At 36.6% G+C, this 21137-nt stretch overlaps 3 protein-coding genes and 1 non-coding gene across 4 annotated transcripts; 3 read left to right on the top strand and 1 right to left on the bottom strand.

Moving 5' to 3' along the window:
* Nucleotides 1-239: 239 nt before the first annotated feature.
* On the top strand, nucleotides 240-2104 carry LOC106364683 (gibberellin 2-beta-dioxygenase 2-like). Its single transcript, NM_001315580.1, is given in 3 exon segments — nucleotides 240-652; nucleotides 820-1162; nucleotides 1835-2104. Coding segments are annotated over 3 exon segments (1026 nt in total).
* A 322-nt stretch (nucleotides 2105-2426) lies between these two features.
* Nucleotides 2427-6121, top strand: LOC106364682. Its single transcript, XM_022692652.2, has 2 exons — nucleotides 2427-3140; nucleotides 3211-6121. Exons 1-2 carry the CDS (start codon nucleotides 2928-2930, stop codon nucleotides 4195-4197), a joined length of 1200 nt encoding a protein of 399 aa, XP_022548373.1. The 5' UTR covers nucleotides 2427-2927; the 3' UTR covers nucleotides 4198-6121.
* On the bottom strand, nucleotides 6023-7593 carry LOC106367366 (calcyclin-binding protein). Its single transcript, XM_013807129.3, has 5 exons — nucleotides 7353-7593; nucleotides 6947-7099; nucleotides 6609-6848; nucleotides 6468-6527; nucleotides 6023-6369 (listed from the first exon to the last, which is right to left on the bottom strand). Exons 1-5 carry the CDS (start codon nucleotides 7461-7463, stop codon nucleotides 6268-6270), a joined length of 666 nt encoding a protein of 221 aa, XP_013662583.1. The 5' UTR covers nucleotides 7464-7593; the 3' UTR covers nucleotides 6023-6267.
* A 7495-nt stretch (nucleotides 7594-15088) lies between these two features.
* On the top strand, nucleotides 15089-15195 carry LOC125578677. Its single transcript, XR_007316760.1, has one exon. It is a non-coding gene; the product is annotated as a small nucleolar RNA R71 (small nucleolar RNA).
* The last annotated feature ends 5942 nt before the right edge of the window (nucleotides 15196-21137 follow it).

Genomic DNA, 21137 nt, shown 5'->3' with positions numbered 1-21137 from the left:
AACTAAAACTTGACTAAACAGTCACATAGTAATATGCAGGAACAAAAATTCGTAATAACAGTAACATTTAAATAAAATATTATATTATAGACATAATGAAATGCCTTTTCAGCCACTCCCTATAAATGCCAAGCAAATATAGCTTCCATGATAGTTCCTAAACCATAACAAACCCATTCAACCTTTTTTTTTAAACTCCTTCAACCTTTGCTCCGATCTTCAACCATAATAAACCAAACATGGTGGTTTTATCACAGCCAGTCGCCTTAGACAACCACATATCCGTAATCCCAACGTACACCCCGGTTCCGGTCTTCACTTCCCAACCAATCCCCGTCGTGGACCTAACCGACCCAGAAGCCAAAACCCTAATCGTGAAAGCTTGTGAGGAGTTTGGTTTTTTCAAGGTTGTAAACCACGGAGTCCGAGATGACCTCATGACCCGGTTAGAGCAGGAGGCTATCCGCTTTTTCGCCTTGCCCCAGTCTCTTAAGAACCAGGCCGGTCCACCTGAACCGTACGGATATGGTAGTAAACGGATTGGACCAAACGGTGACGTTGGGTGGATTGAGTATATCCTCCTCAATGCTAACCCTCAGCTCTCCACCCCAAATACATCTGACGTTTTCGGTCAAACCCCACAGATTTTTCGGTAAAAAAATAATCTCAGAAATTTCATTAATATACAAACTATCAAATAATATGAAGTTTTCAAAGACATTACATTACTTCCTTTTTACACACTCAAAGTAGAAACAGGGGACTCTGTTTTACACTATTTTCCCCATAATCTGACCGTTTTGAGTGAAACAAAAACAGAGAGGCGGTGGACGAGTACATGCACGAGTTGAAGGAAGTGTCGTGCAAGGTTTTGGAGATGGTGACGGAAGGATTAGGGATAGAGCCAAGGGACACACTGAGTAAGATGGTGAGAGATGAGAAGAGTGACTCTTGCTTGAGACTGAACCATTATCCGACGGCGGAGGAAGAGGCGGAGAACATGGTGAAAGTAGGGTTTGGGGAACACACAGACCCACAAATAATCTCAGTGCTAAGGTCCAATGACACGGCGGGTCTTCAAATATGTATGAAAGATGGAAGTTGGGTCGCTGTCCCTCCTGATCACTCCTCTTTTTTCATTAATGTTGGAGATGCTCTTCAGGTACAATTTTTACTATTTTTTTCTTTCTAATATATAAAAAAGAGAAATTCCTATTTGTATTTTTGAAACTTTAAATTACTATGGTAATACCAGGAATATTTAAGTATTTTTAAGAGTTGATGGCTGTGTTTGAGTCATTCGTGCAGTTTACTGGTGGTCTAAACTCAAAAGTATTTTCTTAACATTTACACCTAAAAAAAAAAACTCAAAAGTATTTACAGTTTCAACTTAAGATACAAATATTTGTATTATATTAACTGTTTTTTCTTGTATAAGTTATAATTTTTTTCCCTAAATAGGAATATCAATGTAGTGATTGAGATTGGTGTGAACGGTAGACAAAAATTCTCACATGCCATGTCTTCTCATCTCTTCTCTCTCTTTCTAATTTTTTTAGGGAATATTTTTAAAATCGATCATTTTTTTGAGTGTACGTCTAGAAAATCTATGTGTACACTTAGCCTCACGTGACAATTACTATTTTACATGATAGGCATGTATGCAGTATATTCCTACATGCCATTTCAAAATTGACAAAAAGTGCCATTTCAAAAAAAAAATGTATACAAATGCATATTCTATCATCCTAACTTTATGTCGGACCTACGACATTTTCAAAGTCTGATTCCCACACAAGAACTCATATTATAAAGTTACCCGCGGGTGATGCAGGTTATGACAAACGGAAGGTTCAAGAGTGTTAAACACAGAGTCTTAGCTGATACAAGGAGATCGAGAGTCTCGATGATATATTTTGGAGGACCGCCATTGAGCGAGAAGATAGCGCCACTTTCGTGTCTAGTCCCTAAGCAAGACGATTGGCTTTACAAAGAATTCACTTGGTCTCAATACAAATCTTCTGCTTACAAGTCTAAGCTTGGTGATTATAGGCTTGGTCTCTTTGAGAAACAACCTCTTCTCACACATATGTCTAATGAATGAAACCAGTTAAGATGATCCTTTGTATGGTAAAAAGTCATAATTACAAAAAGAAAGAAATGGATATTCTCTCCTTTTCTATTTCAGTTCCTAAAATTTGATAATATTGATTTTTTTTCCTCTTAAAATGCAAATTTATATATGTATGAGTGATAAAGAGAGAATACCCATTTCTTTCTTTTTTGTTTTGTTTCATTGCATGAGGACATAGGTTATTAGCTTTTCTTTTGCATAAATATATCGGTTAATTTGGATAATTTTTAATATTTCAGATAACAATTATTTTGATAATTAATCTTTTGGATAATCCGGTTTATATATAATATTTTTAGGCTATTTGGTTATTTATCAATTAAATATAATTAATACTTTTAGGAATATAATTTGTATTTTGAAATTCGTTTACTCATTCGGTATTCGGTTCGGTTTCAGTTTTTTTATTCTAGAAATATAGAATCCGTTCGGTTATTTATGAAATTTAGTTTGGTTTCAGTTATGAGCCTATATGTTACTGTTAAAATAAAATTTGGAATAATCGACTTTTATTTAACAACATTTGATTGCACATAAAAGCTAACTGTTACAAATTTATTTAGAAAATTATTTCACAAAATAATGAAAATTAACAATTGAACCGCATGTGATGACACAATATATTTTCTTTATACATTAGAAATTGTGGCACAGACTTATTAAGAACGTGAATTACGTAAAACCAGAGGATAAAAGATTGTAAATGCGATATACAATTTTCTTAATAACAAAAGAAAAAAAGAAAGAACTAGAATAAAGACAGAGAAAGAAGAACCGAACAAAGGAATGAGAAATGGCGTATCGGAGAAGACAAGGGGTCACAAGAGCTTCCACATTCAACGACGATATCTATCATCAGACACCTGATCTCGATTACGGTGATCTCAAAGGTCACTCCAATGGCAAATCCTCCTTCAGATCATCTCAATCTTTCTCTTCTTATTCCTCCCTTGCCGCTCAAGCAATCCGCGCTTCCTCTTCTCTCAACCCTAATTCCAATTCTGAGGTCACATTCTCTCTCTCAATAACTTTTTCCGCAAGAAACAAAATAAAAACCTAAATCCGTAAATTTTCAGGTGCGAGGATTCACGGCTTACGAAGATGCAAACAAGAACGATAGCCGCGGTTTCTGGGGAATCCTAGCTCAGAAAGCCAAATCAATCCTCGAGGACGAAGAAGAGCAGGAGCAGCAAAACGTCGTCGTTTCGGAGCCCTCGAGTAATAATAATAGCAATCCAACCATACGCAAAAGCATAGACAAGATCACAACGTCTCTGAATCAGATCGGAGACAGCTTCGAGAAAGCGTTCGAGGAAGGCCGTACGATGGTGGCTTCTCAAATTAGACGTAAAGGATCAGACCTAATGGATATACCAGAGAATCACAATCAATCCTCTGGTTCAAACAGTCCATGGCAGCCATTAACGCAACCTAACCCACACGAGTCTCAGCTCAAAGCCTCACGTGACGTAGCCATGGCTACAGCGGCCAAAGCCAAGCTCCTCTTACGCGAACTCAAAACGGTTAAAGCCGACCAAGCTTTCGCTAAGCAACGGTGCTCGCAGCTGGAAGAGGAAAACAAACGGTTAAGAGATAACCGGGAGAAGGGAACCAACAATCCTGCCGATGATGACCTAATCAGGCTTCAGCTTGAGACGTTGCTTGCGGAGAAAGCAAGATTGGCACATGAGAACTCTATCTACGCGAGAGAGAACAGGTTCTTGAGAGAGATCGTTGAGTATCATCAGTTAACGATGCAAGATGTTGTTTATATAGATGAAGGTATTGAAGAAGTGGCTGAGGTGAATCCTTCGATCACTAGAACGCTATCCATGGCTTCGTTCGCTGCTTCTGAGTTCCCTGTGAACTCTTCTTCTCCTTTGTCTCCATCTTCGCCTTCCAGGCTTTCGGTTTCTACGGATGTTTATCCGGTTTTGGTTCAGCAGAGCTCGGCTAGTGATGTTGGTGGTGGTAGTGCTGACGAGAGTCCTAGACCGGTTCGACCACCTTCTTTGGGATACACGGATGATGTTAAAAGATCATTGTCACAGATGTCTGTTTAGAAATCGAAGAGTTGATTACTTATTACCATTTTGATTTTTTTTATCTGCTTCGAAAGTTTTCTTCTTGTTAACTTGATTTCATTTTTGGCTGTCGATTGTAATATTGATGAACAGTTTTGCCCTCTACGTCCACGTAAATCTCTAAGGGGAATTTTATTGATTTTTTCTTTTCTTTTGGTAACACAAAACTGAATAAAATATTGTACATTGTGTTCTTTTGGCAAGAAGAATGAGACAAGTATATATGGTTCTCTTTTTAATCAATTGTAAAATATATCATCAAACCTCTAAGTCAGGCTAATGATGTCGATTGTTTTACTGAGCTGTGTTTTTTGTCCTATCCAAACATGATAAACTGTAGCCTAAAAACTAAGCATGACGAGAAAATCATTGATGCAATTGAATCAGGGAATGTAGACAAGATTAGCGAGACTAACCTAATTAGTGGAGAACTTATTCTCTAACAGCGTCCAACTCATTTTACTCCATATCTCCTATGTAAATGGGCACAAGAAAAAAGGTATCTTCTAGATTATCATACAATCTTTGTCCTCCAGCCCATAGCTTAATAAGATCACCCACCAGTCCATAACCTGTTAAGAACTGCTAATCATGTGAACAAGCTTTATGTTAGGGTTGCGTAACGAAACATACCCCCACTAAAACATTGGCTTACCTTCTCCAATTAGTCTTCGTGTTGCTCTTGATTGGAATCAACTTCATCTGGATTAGTGATCAAATTATGTATGTTTGTTGTTATTTCCTCTTCTATCTTATTTATGTTTAACTCTGTAGTTCCTTCTTATACGCATCATGCTCACAATCAAAGCTAGAGTTGCATTAGAAGAGATCCCATATCAATAAAAACCCTTTTTGATCCCGTGGTATTATATGTTCTTCCCAAAGCAGACCAGTTACCAAACCAAAACAATGCGTCATTTCTAATCCAGTTACCAATCCAAGGCTGTTTGAGTCTCCTTGTCCCCGAAGACGTCGACTTTTCACAGAGAAGAAACAACCACCAATAGAAATGGGAAAAAAGAGAGTTTAGCTCAGAAACGGAGCAACAAAACAGAAGATGAAAATGGTCAATGAGCTAAGTGAGAAAAATAAATGTAAACTTAACCAGTTAACTCTCGTTATCGTTAATATGGGAACTACGTCTGGTCGAGTCAGTGACTCGGAATCGACTAGATTCAAATGGAGCTTACAAATAGAAAAAAAAACTAGTATCCAAGCATCAGTGCCCTTCATTAGCACTCGATGCATACTCTCTCGTCTCCTATCTTAGGGAACTAGCAAAAACCAAGTCTACGTCTACAGTGCTATCATCTCTAGCTCTACACTCAATTTGACAACCTTATGAATCATAAGTTATAATTCATCTCTAACCTTTCTCTTAACACTCTCAGCCTCTCTGTATAGCGACTCTGCTATAAGGCTTCACGTGCAAGCGTCTTTGGATACATTCATGCATCATACCAAAGATGTACTCGTGCCACATAAGACTAGCACAGCCAAAACACCTTGTGGACTGTACTAGGCAGGAGGCGAGGAAATAGTCATTTCTTCAGATAGCCGTTTCTCTAACGTAGTCCCTTAAATAGCTTTTCGAGACATATACGTTTATTATCTTTTCGTCAACGCTTGTAGATCAAGGTACATTTTTAGTATCAACTATCCAAATACGTCTTCCTGTAATTTTAAATCTGAAAAATATGCAGAATCGGTCAATTTGGAGATGTTGGTTTGCGTCAGTCTATAACTATCCTCTCACATCATTTAAGAAGTTGGACGATACTATTCTTAGTCTAGGTTTGAGAAGAAATCAAGAACAGGTTTGAATCATTTGCACGAGTGCATAACCAAATAGATCCAGTTCGAAAACACCTCAAATCCTCCAGAAAACAGTTCACATCCAAAACAGTAAAACCCAAACATGCGACCAAACTCGAAAAAAAAATAGATGTTTCGGTTTTGACACATGATCACTGGAACCTAGATTCACGCGTGCATGACGGCAAAAGACAAGAACAAGTGAATCCCACAACTGGTCTCACAAGAGCTTCATTACAGACCTTTTAAAGAATCTCCAGCTTTGCCTGACCTAGCATCTGTCCAAGCTTTGGCTATTGTCTTCTTCATCTCTTCATCTCCTCCCTCGTACATGTTCTGCACAAATATTTCACCCAAAAAAAAAAAAGAAACAAACCATAAGCAAAAACCAATGAGAAGATATCTCAACCTCACTAATTAGGAAAGAGGCTAACCTTCATCATGTCCATGATTCCAGCCATTGGGTCTTTCTCTTTCTCGAGACTTGGTTTAATCTGAACACAAAAAAAAAAACAAATGATCATTACCACTACTTTCACCATATGATGTTATTGAAGCTGAAGAGGTTTCTTTACCTTGTCTTCTTTGTAGTGTATGTCCATCCAGTTTCCTCTCGAAGACTTGAACATAGTGACAACTATCCTCTTAGGCTTTACAAGCACTTTGCACTTCTCGGGGACGATCTCTTTGTGCAACTTCGGGATTGCGCATCGGTAGTTCTTCCCTTGGACACCATTGATTTTGACATCCAAAGACATTGGCTTGAACTCAGCTTCAACCTTGTCTTCATCAACACCTTCCAAAGATATGTAAACCTAGAAAGAAAATTAAAGGCAGCAACAAGAAAACTCACTACAGAACCAGAGAAAAGTATATGACAGTCACGAAATCGAATCAAAAATCACAGCTTCACCTTGACTTTTTCACTGTCTTGATCCCAGCTGAACGTTCCGAGAGTTACGTAGTTCACTGCAGGAGAAACCGGTTTAACCGAAGAAGATACAGGTACGGGAACCGCCGGTTCGACCTCTGGCTTTGCACTTGAAACGCTTGCCGACTCTCTCAGCTACAAAAAAAAAAAAAAATATAAAAGAGATTGCTTTGTGTTTTTTTTATTAATAAGATTTCAACATAAGACACAAAAACCTTCAGACTAGTCTCCAGAAACTGACACACACACACAAGGAAAGAGATAGTAATGGTTCTTGTCGGAACTCCACTAATACCGAGTACTGTTACATTTCAGGTTTGTCCAAAGACAGAGGAGATAACATAACCCTTAAAAAAACACACGATTGTAGCGAAAAAGGATTTGGTACCTTCTCCAAATTGCAAATCTCGGAACTGATGAGATTGAGAACACGAGGTCTCTTGGCGATGTTCTGGAGTTGTCTGAGTTCTTCCAAATCTAGCACAACTTCTTCCGCCATCGGTAAATAATGTTTGAGCAGTCTTTCCAAGCAAACGAAACGTTACAATCTGCTCAGAGAGGTTGCAGATTGAGAAGTATAAATAAATATACCACACCAATGAGAAGGGAACGAGAGCCTTGTGGAAAGTACTAGAAGAAGCCTTCTTTGTTATAGGGCTTCATTAAGCTAGTTGGGCTCTGTTATCTTTTTTCAAATATAACCAAACCCAATTTACTTTTCACTTTTTACTATCGCACACGGATCACTGCGATAAAAAAAAAAACAAATCACACGCAGTGAATTGGAAAAGTCTTACTCAGTTGAATAAAAAAAAAAAAAGTCTTACTCCTAATCCTAGTCCTAATAATGCAAATCGAAGAACAATCTCAAATGCTCTTAATAAGGCAAAATTCATTCTGTCATGTTCTTGTTAGGTGATGATTGTTTCACTAGTTTTTAGTTTTAGTTTCTGGCTTTTAGATTTTAGTTTTTGATTTTAGTTTTTAGTTTTAGTTTTTAGATTTTGATTTTGATTTTCGTTTTTAGTTTTTGGTTTTTAGTTTTTGATTTGTGTATTTTAGGTTAAAATTTATTTTTCAAAATTACTGTTTTGTTTTTATAAAATGAGATGATTTATTTTAAGACAATACAAAAAAATACTAATAAAATTATTGAAATTTATATTAAAATGTAGAAAATATCAATAAAATTTTAAAATTATCATTAAAATATATCAAAATACTATGATTGAGAAAATCTAAAAAGAATCAACACAAAATGGTTTTCAGAGTTTTACTTTTAGTTATTAGTTTTTAGATTTTTATTTTATATTTATGTTTAATTTGATTTTGATTTTTTGTTTGAATTATTTTTCAGTTTTATGAATTTTATAGCAATAAAATAAATCATAAATAAACTATGTAAAAGTTTATATTTTATTATTAAAATGTATTAGAATATTATGTCTGTTATTTGAAAAATATATTAAATTGTTTTTTAATTATTGAATTTTTGTAAAAAAGAAATATTTTCCTACTGATTAAATTTTTTAATATAAAAATAATACAATAAAATTCGTAAGAAAAGAGTGTAGAGTTTAACAAACATATACATCTAAGTAGTGTTAATATATTGTATTTATATATTTACAAAAAAGTAATACTCGTGCATATCTTCAAAAGCCAACAAAACAAGGATTTTGGTTTTTCATTGAAAAGTTAGTTAAACATCTAAAATCTAGTTTCCCTATTTTCTAGGAAATCTCCTTTGTTAAAATCTTGATTGGCAATAATATAAGTTTTAGTTTTCCTAAATTGTAGGGAATCACTTTTTTAGAAATCTTGATTGGACAAAAAAGTAGATTTTGAAAAACAAAAACCAAAAACTAATGTAGAAACTACAAACAATCAACACCTTAATGATGCAAAAATTCATTATGTCATATTTTCATTAATGGGCAAAATTCATACTCTTATCTATTCTCATACTATTCATATCAATGGTTAATGTCGAAAGTGTCCCTCTCATCCTTCATCTTCACCACGCACTCAAAATATTCCTCAAAATTAATCGAGTTATGGGGTCCGTTCATTCCCCTTCTTCGTCTCTCTCCCTCCTCCGTCGAGTTTCTTCGTTTTCATCGAGAGAATCGGGAGAAATCTAATCGATTGAATTGAGTTCAAATCACTCCGCCGGGTTTCATCGCTTTCATCGAGAGAATCAGAGAAATCAATCTTGATTGAATAGATTTCACTCCGTCGGGTTTACTCACTTTCATCGAGAGATTCAGAGGATTCTAGATTAAATAATCACTCCATCGGGTTTACTCGCTTTGATCGAGAGAATTGGAGAAATCACGATTTAATTGAGTTCAAATCACTATGTCTCCTCGCTTTCATCGAGAGAATCGGAGAATTCTCGATTGAATTGAGTTCAAATAAACTTGTACTTTCCTCGCTTGGATCATTGAGCTATTGATTTCCAACTCAATTCAACTTCAGGTATATTCAGCGTTCTCTTGGTATGTATCTTAAATATTGTAAAACCTCATGTTTTGAATCCACCATACAAGATTTGTAGTTGTGATATTAGATAGATAGATGATTTCATATTTGTGTTTACAATGAACTAATCGGTAATCAGTGTAGAGTCTATTAGGGGAATCCTCCTATTAGAGAATGGGATAATCAACAACTGGTATAATAATCATAAAGAAATGATAGAATGTCGGGAATCAAAGCTGATTATTATTTTGAATTGAAGAGGAGAAACAACTAGAACTGCAAAACTTGGTAAGACTTGGTTAGATTAGACGGTAAAACTGTAAAGCTTAGTTACAGATGATGTTAGGAGTTTTCAAGGCTCCTATCAAATGTTATAGTATAAAAGATTATCGAACCAATCCTAGGTGATTCTAAGGCAAAGGGAATGCAAGTTCATGCTTAAGCTAAGTGCAATCCGGTTTTAAAGATGGTATGAACTAAGAACTAATAAGCTAATGCAATAAAGTAATGATATTTCTTTTCTTAATATGAAGCAAGAGGACTCATGGGGCTAGGCATTTGATCTTGGGTGATGTAGATCCAATCTAAGGGTGGCAAGCTATCAATCAAACAATTTCCTTATGCCTAGACACTAAGCTAAACAAGCTCTATCCCTAGATGAATGTTCTTTTGCTAAAGCAACTCAAGCATCTAATCCCTTAGGTTGAATGTTACTAAAGCAAACATGGAGAACAAGTCTAATAGCAATCTTAACTCCTTTAGCAACTAATCCCTTAGGTAAAGCAAGCTAAAAGCATTGAAGAGTTGGTTTAGGCATTTCATCATACACCTTGTGGGCAGGAAATGCCTAGAGATCTATTTTAGTATGATCAAGACTAAAATAGCATTGAGAACCCTCAACAAGCAAGGAAACATGTGGATCTAACACTAAACACCCTAGATCTTCTCTAATCATCCTTAATCACCCTAGCCCATGAATCCAAGATTAGTCTACTCACTAATAGACATGAATAACCCCAAAACCATGGATGATTCAAGGTTAAACATGATTAGAGAGCAAGATAATCAAGCAAAGATAAGAAATTATGATCAAGATTAGATCTTTCACCCAAAAATGGCTTTTGATTAGATAAAAAACAAGATAAGATCCTAACTTTAGGATTACAAGAGTATTTATATGTCTTTGGAAAACCTAATGGTTTCCATTAAAAAGTCTAAAAAGCCCTTTTAAAACATTAAAATTCGACTAAGATAAAGAATGCTCGGAGCGGGTGCATGACCTCGCTCCCGTAGGTCGCTCCAAAGATCACCTCCACGTCTTCAAATCGCGCGCGGGGTCATGACCTCGCTGCACCAGGTCGCTCCACATATGGAGCGGGTTAGTCACCCCGTTGCGAGACGTCGCTCCACATCTGCAAAGTTGTCGACGACATGTTGAGCTTGGAGCGGGTGCACTACCCCGATGCGAGAGGTCGCTCTAGTACAGAGCGAGTGTCATACCTCGCTCCCGTGGGTCGCTCTACACTTTACTCATCCAGAGCGGGTGCATGACCTCGCTCCAGTAGGTCGCTCCAGCTCCTCTACTCGCCCAATGATCTTTTTTTACTTCTTTTTTGAATCACAATGCTCCCAAACATCTCCAATCACTCCATAGCACTCTCCAACATCTAATAAGGACAATGCATGCAACATAGACTCTAAAGATGCTTAATTCCTAATCTATATGATCAAAATGTACAAGATATGAAGGCTAAAAATATGTAAACATGCAAGATATCAACTCCCCCACACTAGTCCTTTACTTGTCCTCAAGTAAACTTTCCAAAACACAAGAAGGAGATATTTTAAATTGGGAGATTATAACCAAAAGAAACACTTTCTAGCCTTCAATATGACATCCCAAAGAAAACATAGCAAATAGCATGAGCAACTGCCTTATTATACTCTAGCTTCTCTAGGCCTATCCATACTCTTATGTCTCTACTCAAGTTGCAATACTCATCAACTAACAAGTTCCTTCAACCAGCTCTCACATTGATTCACACACACACACAAGGTGAATTCTCACAAATGGGCACATGATCTAAGATTAGAAGCAACTCATGCATACATAGATTAATTCTCATCATTCTACCCTTTTCCTAAGTGATTACAAGTTCTACCCTTTTATCATCATCTCAAACCAAAATAAAACCCACTCTCATCACTCACCCAATGAACAACTCTCTTCTTCTTTTGACTCAACTAACTAGGGACTTTAATTCATTTTCTTTACAACACTTAGCTCTAACTCTTTCTCATTTTCTTCCACACTTTCTCTTTGATTCTTTTCTTTTTTTTTTATAATGGGGAAGGTTCTTTTGTACATAATCTAAAGCTTCATACTTTCCCTTTTTTTTTCTTTTGTCCCTAGAGTTTTCTTTTCTATTAACACTCTTTTATTCATCTCTCTCATCTTTCTCACTCCTCAAACCCAAGATATTGAAATTTAGGTTACACAAACCCCTCTCACCGTCCCTAAATGCTAGCTCATTATGCTAGCAAGAGATGAGAATAAACCTATGTCGCCTCCAATACTCTCAAGATTTTGCACATGACAAGCTATTAAAAGAGGCCTCACTCATGCAATTCAATGTTTGGTCTCAAAGAATGGTTAGGGTTGTAGGGTATGGAGTGCCATTTGGGTTAACAAAGATTGGTATATAAAGGAATATGATAACCCAAATGTGTATGAGATCTATGATTAAGTATGCAAGTGCCCATATGCAAGAGAGATTAAGTTCGTTCAAGCCAAGTTTAGATTGGAGCTGATCTTGAGAACAATGCCAATATCAAGCAAGCAAACAATTTTCAAGAAGAGTTTTCAAGGCTCGAAGCATGCAAGCTTTTTCAAAAAATGCTTAAGCTACTTGATATGTTAGCTAGGACGTCAAATTGAGTTCTAGACATGTGTTATTTACAAGGTTTCTCCCAATGCGTGAATGCAATCTAAATATTTCTAGACTCAATCCTAAAGATGCAATGATGCACCTAAATGCTTATTTTGTGATTTTCGAATTTTTTCAGTTTTTGTGGATTTTCTATGCAAATAATTATTCACAATGCAATGCATGAGACTTAATGACAAGTAGACAAAACAAAACACATTGTGAGATAGTAGACTCTCCCCCAAACTTACTTCACATAGTCTCTTGTGTGAGAATAAGCTCAAAGAAGAGATATAAGGGAAAGGGATAAACATGAAAACTAAATATTTACAAGGATGGAATGCACTTACTTGAAGTTGGCTGTCATAAGAGAAGGGAAATGAGGAGGGAGGACTTGTTGTCACCTTGAAATTTTCGATATGACCTTTGGGAATTTTTGAGAATTCTCCCAAACTTGTCCCTAAGCTTATTCAAACACACTAAAGCAAGAAAAAGATATATACAAAGGATACCATGGGACTTCCTCCCAAGTGAGCTTGTTTTAAGTCTCTAGCTTGACTTTCCTTCCAATTGGCTAGTGAGGAGGATCTTTCCCACCTTCAAGAGTGATGGTGAGGACTTGAGAAAGAAGCTCTTGAAGCTTGATTGGATCATTTTGGAGCTGAGGAGTGATGATGGCCCTTGCACTTGAGAATGGCTTAGACCTCCCCTTGCACTTGATTTTGTACTCAATGACCCCATCCTTAAGCTTCATTGGGTGGAGAGTGAGAGTGTGAAGAGTCTTATCAAGAGGTGGATGATGAGGTTCTTTCACAATCTTTTTCTTGTCATGAGCAACCTTTGTAGCTCTACTCACCTCCTTCTTTTTAGCACTTTCCAAGTGCTCATCACACAGCTCTTTAGAGGACTCTCCAGCAAGATCTTCTTTCTCAATACCAACCCCTTCGGCCTTGGTCTTCTCAATGGAGGATGCCCCATAAGTGATTGTTCCACAATACTCAGTATTCATCTTTGGGGATTGTAGTAGATAGGAAACAGCTTTGTTCACATTTAAGAGTGTGACCTTCTTGTTGGCAAAGTCTATGCAAGCTCCCACTATTGTAAGGAATGGAGTGCCAAGGATCAATGGGACTCTCTTCTCAGTTGCCATCTTCAGAACAGTGAGGTCTATAGGAATTGTGCATGCTCCAATCTCCAAAGGGAAGTCCTTGATGAGACCAATAGGAGTTGTAGAAGAGGAATCTCCAAACTGTAGGGAAGATGTGTTTGGCTCCATGCTCTCAATCCCTAGACTCTTCATCATCTCCATGGATATCACATTCACACTTGCACCAGAATCAACAAGAGCATCATCCAAAAAGAGCTTACCAAGGTAGCAAGGCAATGTGAACATTCCTAGAGACTCAAGCTTTGGGAGGGACTTTGGAGGGATTGGTGGATCGATCTTCAGAATGGAGATGTTCAGAAGCTCGGCCACTTCAGCTTGGTGGTCTAGAATGTCGTTGATGAGCATCATCTGGACATGAGCTTCACGCATACCCGAGATTTCTGGAAGCCTGACCCCAACATCACTAAGATCTTTTCTAAACTTAGAGAGCACCTTCTTCTGAGCTTTGGTGAGAACTCTTTGGGGGAAAGGGAGTTGATCATAGGGTGATAGCTCAACCTTAGTTGCTTCTTCTAGCTTAACCTCTTTCAGCTTGTTGTCAACTCTCTTCTCAACTTTTTTTTCAGCCTTGTGCTCAGCTCTTTGCAGATTCGTTGCTTCAACCTTTGTGGCAGCATCCTTCACAATCTGTGCCTCAGCTGTGGCTACAACAAATCTCTCAACTTCCCCAAACTCAGTTCCATATACCAGTCTTTCAATCTCATCCTCTTCTTTTTCATGATCATTCAGTTCAATCTCTGGAGAAGTAGTGGAGAAGACAACATTGCAAGACTCCTTGGGGTTCTTTTCTGGTTTTCCTGGTAGAGACCCCATTGGCTGCTTAGAGGATGAAGGCATAGAAGCAACTTGACTCTCCAAAGCCTTGAGATGAGAGGCAAGTTGCATGTACTTGTTGTTGAGGTCAGAATAGTTCCATCAATCTTTGCATGGATGTTTTTGAACTCATAAATCATGGTCTTCTCATTTCTGGCCTGAAATTCCAAGAGTTGCTTGAACATAGAATCCACACTTGAATCTGAAGCTTGAGCTTGAGAAGAGCTTCCTTGAGTCTGGAGAGACTGGTTGGTTTGAGGATAGTTTTGCTTGGCTTGGTAACCTCCTTGCTGATTTTTGTAGTAAGGCCTTTGCTGATAGTTGTTTTGGTACTGAAAATTGGGCTCTTTCCTGTACCATGTGCCATTAGCATTGATGAAGCACAGCTCCTCTTGACCTTCTAAACCATCAACCTCATTGACCTTAGGAGGAACCTCTTGACTAGGACCACCCACAAAGTTCATCTGCTCCTGTTTAGCTTGTTTGGAAAGAAGCAAATCAATCTTGTCTTGTAAGGACTTGATCTCTTTCTTTGTCTGTTGATCATTACTTCTGTTGACCCTATCATGCTCTTCACTGTAGACTGAGTCACTCTTGGCCATGTTCTCTACCAGTTCCTCTGTCTCTTCTTCAGTTCTTCCCAAAAAGAAACCATTGCTAGCAGTAGCAAGCATGTTTCTGCACTGTGGTAGAGCTCCTCTATAGAAGGTGCTAAGCAAACTCTCCTTGGTGAAGCCATGATGTGGGCATTGAGACCAATAGCCCTTGAACCTCTCCCAAGTTTCACTAAAGCCCTCTAGGTTCTTCTGTTGAAAGCTAGAGATCTCATTCCTGATCTTGGCAGTCCTTGAGATAGAGAAAAACTTCTCTAGGAATACCCTCTTGCACTCATTCCAAGTTGTGATAAAGTCACTTGGAAGAGCCTTCTCCCACTGATGTGCTTTGTCTCCCAAAGAAAAAGGGAACAACTTGAGCTTCAATGCATCTTCAGAAACACCATTGGTCTTGGATAAGCCACAATACTTATCAAACTTGTCCAAGTGATCAAATGGATCTTCAGCAGCAAGGCCATTATACTTGTTGTTCTCTATTGTGTTGAGTAGCCCTGACTTGATCTCAAAGTTGTTGTTCTCCACAGCTGGTGCTCTGATTCCCAACCTATGACCATGAATGTGAGGTTGATCATAGGCTCCAATGGCTCTAGCTTGGCGCTGTGGATGTTGTGGCCTAAGGTTTGCAGCTCCTTGGGCTACTCCATCATGAGGCTGATTCTGATTGTGCTCCATTTCAAACCCCAATCTTTGAAAGTGAGCCTGTTGTTCTTCTTCTCTTCTCTTTCTTGCTATTTCCCTCTCAAGTGCTCTAATGTCTTCAACTCTTGGAACTAGGCTTGATGAACCTCTACTCCTCAAGTTCATACACCTGAAATGCAAAATGGAGAGGAAGAAGGAGAACCAGTAACAAAACAAAAGAAAAATGACGTAGTCTCAAGCAAGTGACTAAATCCCAATGTCACAACCAACCTAGAACTTGGCAACGGCGCCAATTTGATGTTAGGAGTTTTCAAGGCTCCTAATCAAATGTTATAGTATAAAAGATTATCGAACCAATCCTAGGTGATTCTAAGGCAAAGGGAATGCAAGTTCATGCTTAAGCTAAGTGCAATCCGGTTTTAAAGATGGTATGAACTAAGAACTAATAAGCTAATGCAATAAAGTAATGATCTTTCTTTTCTTAATATGAAGCAAGAGGACTCATGGGGCTAGGCATTTGATCTTGGGTGATGTAGATCCAATCTAAGGGTGGCAAGCTATCAATCAAACAATTTCCTTATGCCTAGACACTAAGCTAAACAAGCTCTATCCCTAGATGAATGTTCTTTTGCTAAAGCAACTCAAGCATCTAATCCCTTAGGTTGAATGTTACTAAAGCAAACATGGAGAACAAGTCTAATAGCAATCTTAACTCCTTTAGCAACTAATCCCTTAGGTAAAGCAAGCTAAAAGCATTAAAGAGTTGGTTTAGGCATTTCATCATACACCTTGTGGACAGGAAATGCCTAGAGATCTATTTTAGTATGATCAAGACTAAAATAGCATTGAGAACCCTCAACAAGCAAGGAAACATGTGGATCTAACACTAAACACCCTAGATCTTCTCTAATCACCCTTAATCACCCTAGCCCATGAATCCAATATTAGTCTACTCACTAATAGACATGAATAACCCCAAAACCATGGATGATTCAAGGTTAAACATGATTAGAGAGCAAGATAATCAAGCAAAGATAAGAAATTATGATCAAGATTAGATCTTTCACCCAAAAATGGCTTTTGATTAGATAGAAAACAAGATAAGACCCTAACTTTAAGATTACAAGAGTATTTATATGTCTTTGGAAAACCTAATGGTTTCCATTAAAAAGTCTAAAAAGCCCTTTTAAAACATTAAAATTCGACTAAGATAAAGAATGCTCGGAGCGGGTGCATGACCTCGCTCCCGTAGGTCGCTCCAAAGATCACCTCCACGTCTTCAAATCGCGCGCGAGTCATGACCTCGCTGCACCAGGTCGCTCCACATATGGAGCGGGTTAGTCACCCCGTTGCGAGACGTCGCTCCACATCTGGAAAGTTGTCGACGACATGTTGAGCTCGGAGCGGGTGCACTACCCCGGTGCGAGAGGTCGCTCTAGTACAGAGCGAGTGTCATACCTCGCTCCCGTGGGTCGCTCTACACTTTACTCATCCAGAGCGGGTGCATGACCTCGCTCCAGTAGGTCGCTACAGCTCCTCTACTCGCCCAATGATCCTTTTCTACTTCTTTTTTGAATCACAATGCTCCCAAACATCTCCAATCACTCCATAGCACTCTCCAACATCTAATAAGGACAATGCATGCAACATAGACTCTAAAGATTCTTAATTCCTAATCTATATGATCAAAATGTACAAGATATGAAGGCTAAAAACATGTAAACATGCAATATATCAACAGACAAAACTGTGTAACAAAGTATAACTTAGTATAACTTTAGTAGCATAACTGTATAACTAGGTATAACTTAGTATAATTTTGATGGTATATGATTGTTGGTGCTCCAGAATAATAAAACCAGTGTTTGTAGTCCCCATAGATGGATCAAGAATACAACGTAAATGTGATCGTTGTTTCTGGCAATGTGTATCTTGGGACTTCTGCAATGAAATCCATCTGACTGCTCGTGACTGGCTAATTGGAGATTAGTTGTGTGCTTATGAGTTATGACATGTTATTTTTATCCATTTTTACTAAGTTTATGTAAAAGACATTTCACATTATGTAATGTCTTTTGTATTTCTCTATAAACTAATCTTTTTATTTTATTTTTACTTCAATAAATATATCAATAACAACATTGTATCCAAAAAAGAACATATTACAAATGTAAAAAATACAATCATAATTAGTTGAACTTTTACTAAGTTTTACAGTTACTAAAAATGCGACTTAGTTCAACTTAGATTACTTTGTAACTGATAGAATCTATATTAGTTGAAGTTTTATTAAGTTGTACAGTTACACCAAGTCTTGCTATTTTTTTCGGAACTTATGGAGAAAGAGATCTGAATTTTATGGGCCGGGTCTTGATAGTCCATGAAATGCCCTTGATTGGCTTGTAATTATGCAAGTTTCTTTTGCTAATTTTCGAATTTAAATAAATTGTTATTTAATTAAATTTTCGGGCAGGAGTATCACAGATTTTTTTTTCCGGGCAGGAGCTCCTTAGCATTTGATTTGTGCAAATCAACTTTTTATTTAAAGAGAAGCAGTTTTTAAAACTAATTTTGTCTAGTAATTTATTTACAAGTAGTGTCATCATCACATGCTTCCTTAGCTTTCAATTTTGATAAACCAACACTTACTACACAAATTACATTATATACCATTAGTAATTATATAATATATTGTTATTAATAAAATGACTACACATAGAGATGTCAGACGGGTCAACCCGCGTCCAAGTAGACTAATCCATAGCGGATTCAATTTTTATGCAGACTGCACGGGTTGGCCCGCTGCAAGCTGAGTCTGTATATATATGTCCAAGCCTGCCCCGTCTAGATAAGCGGTTTTGCAGGCCAACCCGCGGGTTCAAAATATAATATCTAGTTTCCATGCTATGAATATTATTTTATAATATGTTATGTGGTTTTATTATATAAATGTCATTTTAGAATGAATGTGACTTATAAAAGAATTTTTTTTTGTAAATGATATACACTAGTGCATTAAATTGAAAAAATAATTATTTAAAAAAGAAATGTAAGAGAATTCTAAAAAAAAAAAGAGAAAGTATAAACAAATGTATTTTATAACACTCTTATCAATTGAATTATTTACATATAATATGTTTATTTTTAATTATCATCCAACATATGTGTTCAAAAAATAACAAAGTTGAGAATAACCAATTCATTACTATATAATGAATTGAAATATAAAAGCCAAAAATCATCCATAAACCTATATCAGCTGATACAAAGCAAGTGAAAGTTTAAGTTTTTAAATATTTGATTGCAAGATTCACTTTTTTTTGTTTGATGTAATAGTTAGATTCCAAAGTTGCTAAAAGAAACATAAAACCTAATTTATGTTGTACAAATATGAAATGCGATTTTATTTAAATGTCTTGTTCATGCTTGTTTTTTTTTCTGTTTTTTTTTTCTTTATTTGTATTTTAAATGGCTTAAAATATTTTGTTATAGATAACAAAATATTTAAGAGAACATGTGTCTCAAGTTATTCATAATTTTTATATTCCATCAAAAATTCTTTGTTTTAGAAATGTTAAGTGGTCCGACCCGTGTCCAAATAGCGCAACCCGCAGCGGATTCAATTTTACTTGGATCCGTGTGCTTGGCCCGCTGCGGTTTGCTGTTTGTATTTATATGTCCAAACCCGCCCACTAGTGGGCTATTTCGACATAACCCGCTGGTTGCATTCTACCTTGGATCTACATATATTTCCTCAACAAGACAACTTGTCTTGACTTCTTTTGCAAGATCTGCTATTTCTTTCATGGATACACCGACCAAAATTTTGCCATGGATTGATTGAATTCAAAATACGACAATTTAGCAAGTTGCATAATTCAAGAATCCGATAAAAGGATGAAGTTATAATGATGGTTTTGGTTATGTTTGCTACTTTTATCATCTTGGAGTATAATATTTCATAAACCAGAGCTCGCCGGTCAAAAAGGCCACGACACCACCGGAGTATATTATATTCTTTCTGATCCGTGATGTCTGCTCCGTCTCTGAACTCCAGGTTGCAGATGGGTTTTGATATTAGTAAAGTTTTGGCATAGAAGATGTTGATAAAATGCTAATTTTTATTTGTTATAACATGTTGTTGTTTTTTTTTTTTTGTAAAAAGGCTTAACATGTTGTTGTTGATTCTGCAATGTCGACTATTCCATCGACGCAGCTTATGTATTTAAGGACATGTATTGTAGTAGAAGGTGTGTTAAGACAACCATTGTCTGCTTCTGCAAAACATGTAATCGAGCTTGAAACAGATAAGCTTCTTCATTTAGGAACAGTGGACTCATAGAAGTATCCATTGTCAAAGAAGCAGTTTCCTCTGCATTTGCTTAGAGACCTCTCATTTCAGGCCCCGCACAACAGCAGTGAATCAATATTTCAACATTTTTGGCAGCTCGTTTTATTTTCTTCTTAACTGATATATATTTGTATTCTGTTTTTGGTGAAGGTTGGGTCGATGACTCGAGTCCACAATGCGCTAACTTTAGCGAGACACACATTATTTTAGTATAATGGGTTTTCGTATGTTCAAGTATTAGTTATCACAACCACTGGATTTGGTGAGATGTTTAGGGTCACTAATTTTTTTAATTTAGGTGATACAAAAAATAAATATATATAATATATGTATACGTTTATGGACTGTTGAATAATGTACACTAGGTGACCGGCCCGCACCCTGTGCTGGCATAACAAAATTCAAAATATGAAATAAATAATGTATAGTTTTAGAAGTAACGAATTTTACATCATAATATCACCACCTTTGCGAGAAAGCATCAGCCATGGAGAAAAACTGGTACTCAATATTTGACATGGACGAGAGAGAACAAAATAACTTCAGTATCAAGAGGCAGTTATTGTGTGTATGTATAATTGCAACGTCCCAAAATAATTTGTGTGTTTAAAAAGAAAATTTCAAGAGAGATTTTATATTGTAATAAGGTAAGTCATTACAAACGAATTAAGAATTTAGAAACATTAAAGTAAATTGGCATTTAAAATTTCAATAAATGTGATAATAACTTGGGCAAAAAATATTTAAAATAAATAAGGTAATTTACATTTAAACTATTCATAAGTTACTTTGCAACTTGCACATGTCAAATCAAAAAATGGCATGTGCAATAGCAAAAGAGCTCAAAAGAAAAAATGATGATATAGCTCACATTCCCAAAGAACATATAGAACCTCTTATAATAGTTTAAAACATCTGATAAGCCAATATAAATAATTTTATAAATTTAATAAATAATTTATAAAGCATGCATTGAATTTGTTAGACATTAATAGTTATTATGATACTTTATATACAAATATAAGGCTTTCTATACGTATATAAAATCATTATATCAATTCAAATAATCATTTTTGTTTCTTGTCCCCTAAACTATATTTGCGAAATGATTTATACACATGTTGTCACTACAATCATTCTCGCTGAAAAAAGATGACATGACACTTGAAATAGATGA

This window comes from Brassica napus, chromosome A9, assembly GCF_020379485.1.
Source record: "Brassica napus cultivar Da-Ae chromosome A9, Da-Ae, whole genome shotgun sequence".
NCBI classification, from domain to species: Eukaryota; Viridiplantae; Streptophyta; class Magnoliopsida; order Brassicales; family Brassicaceae; genus Brassica; species Brassica napus.
The sequence above is the reverse complement of the archived record's forward strand: the minus strand, read 5'-3'. Positions and strand labels throughout refer to the sequence as shown.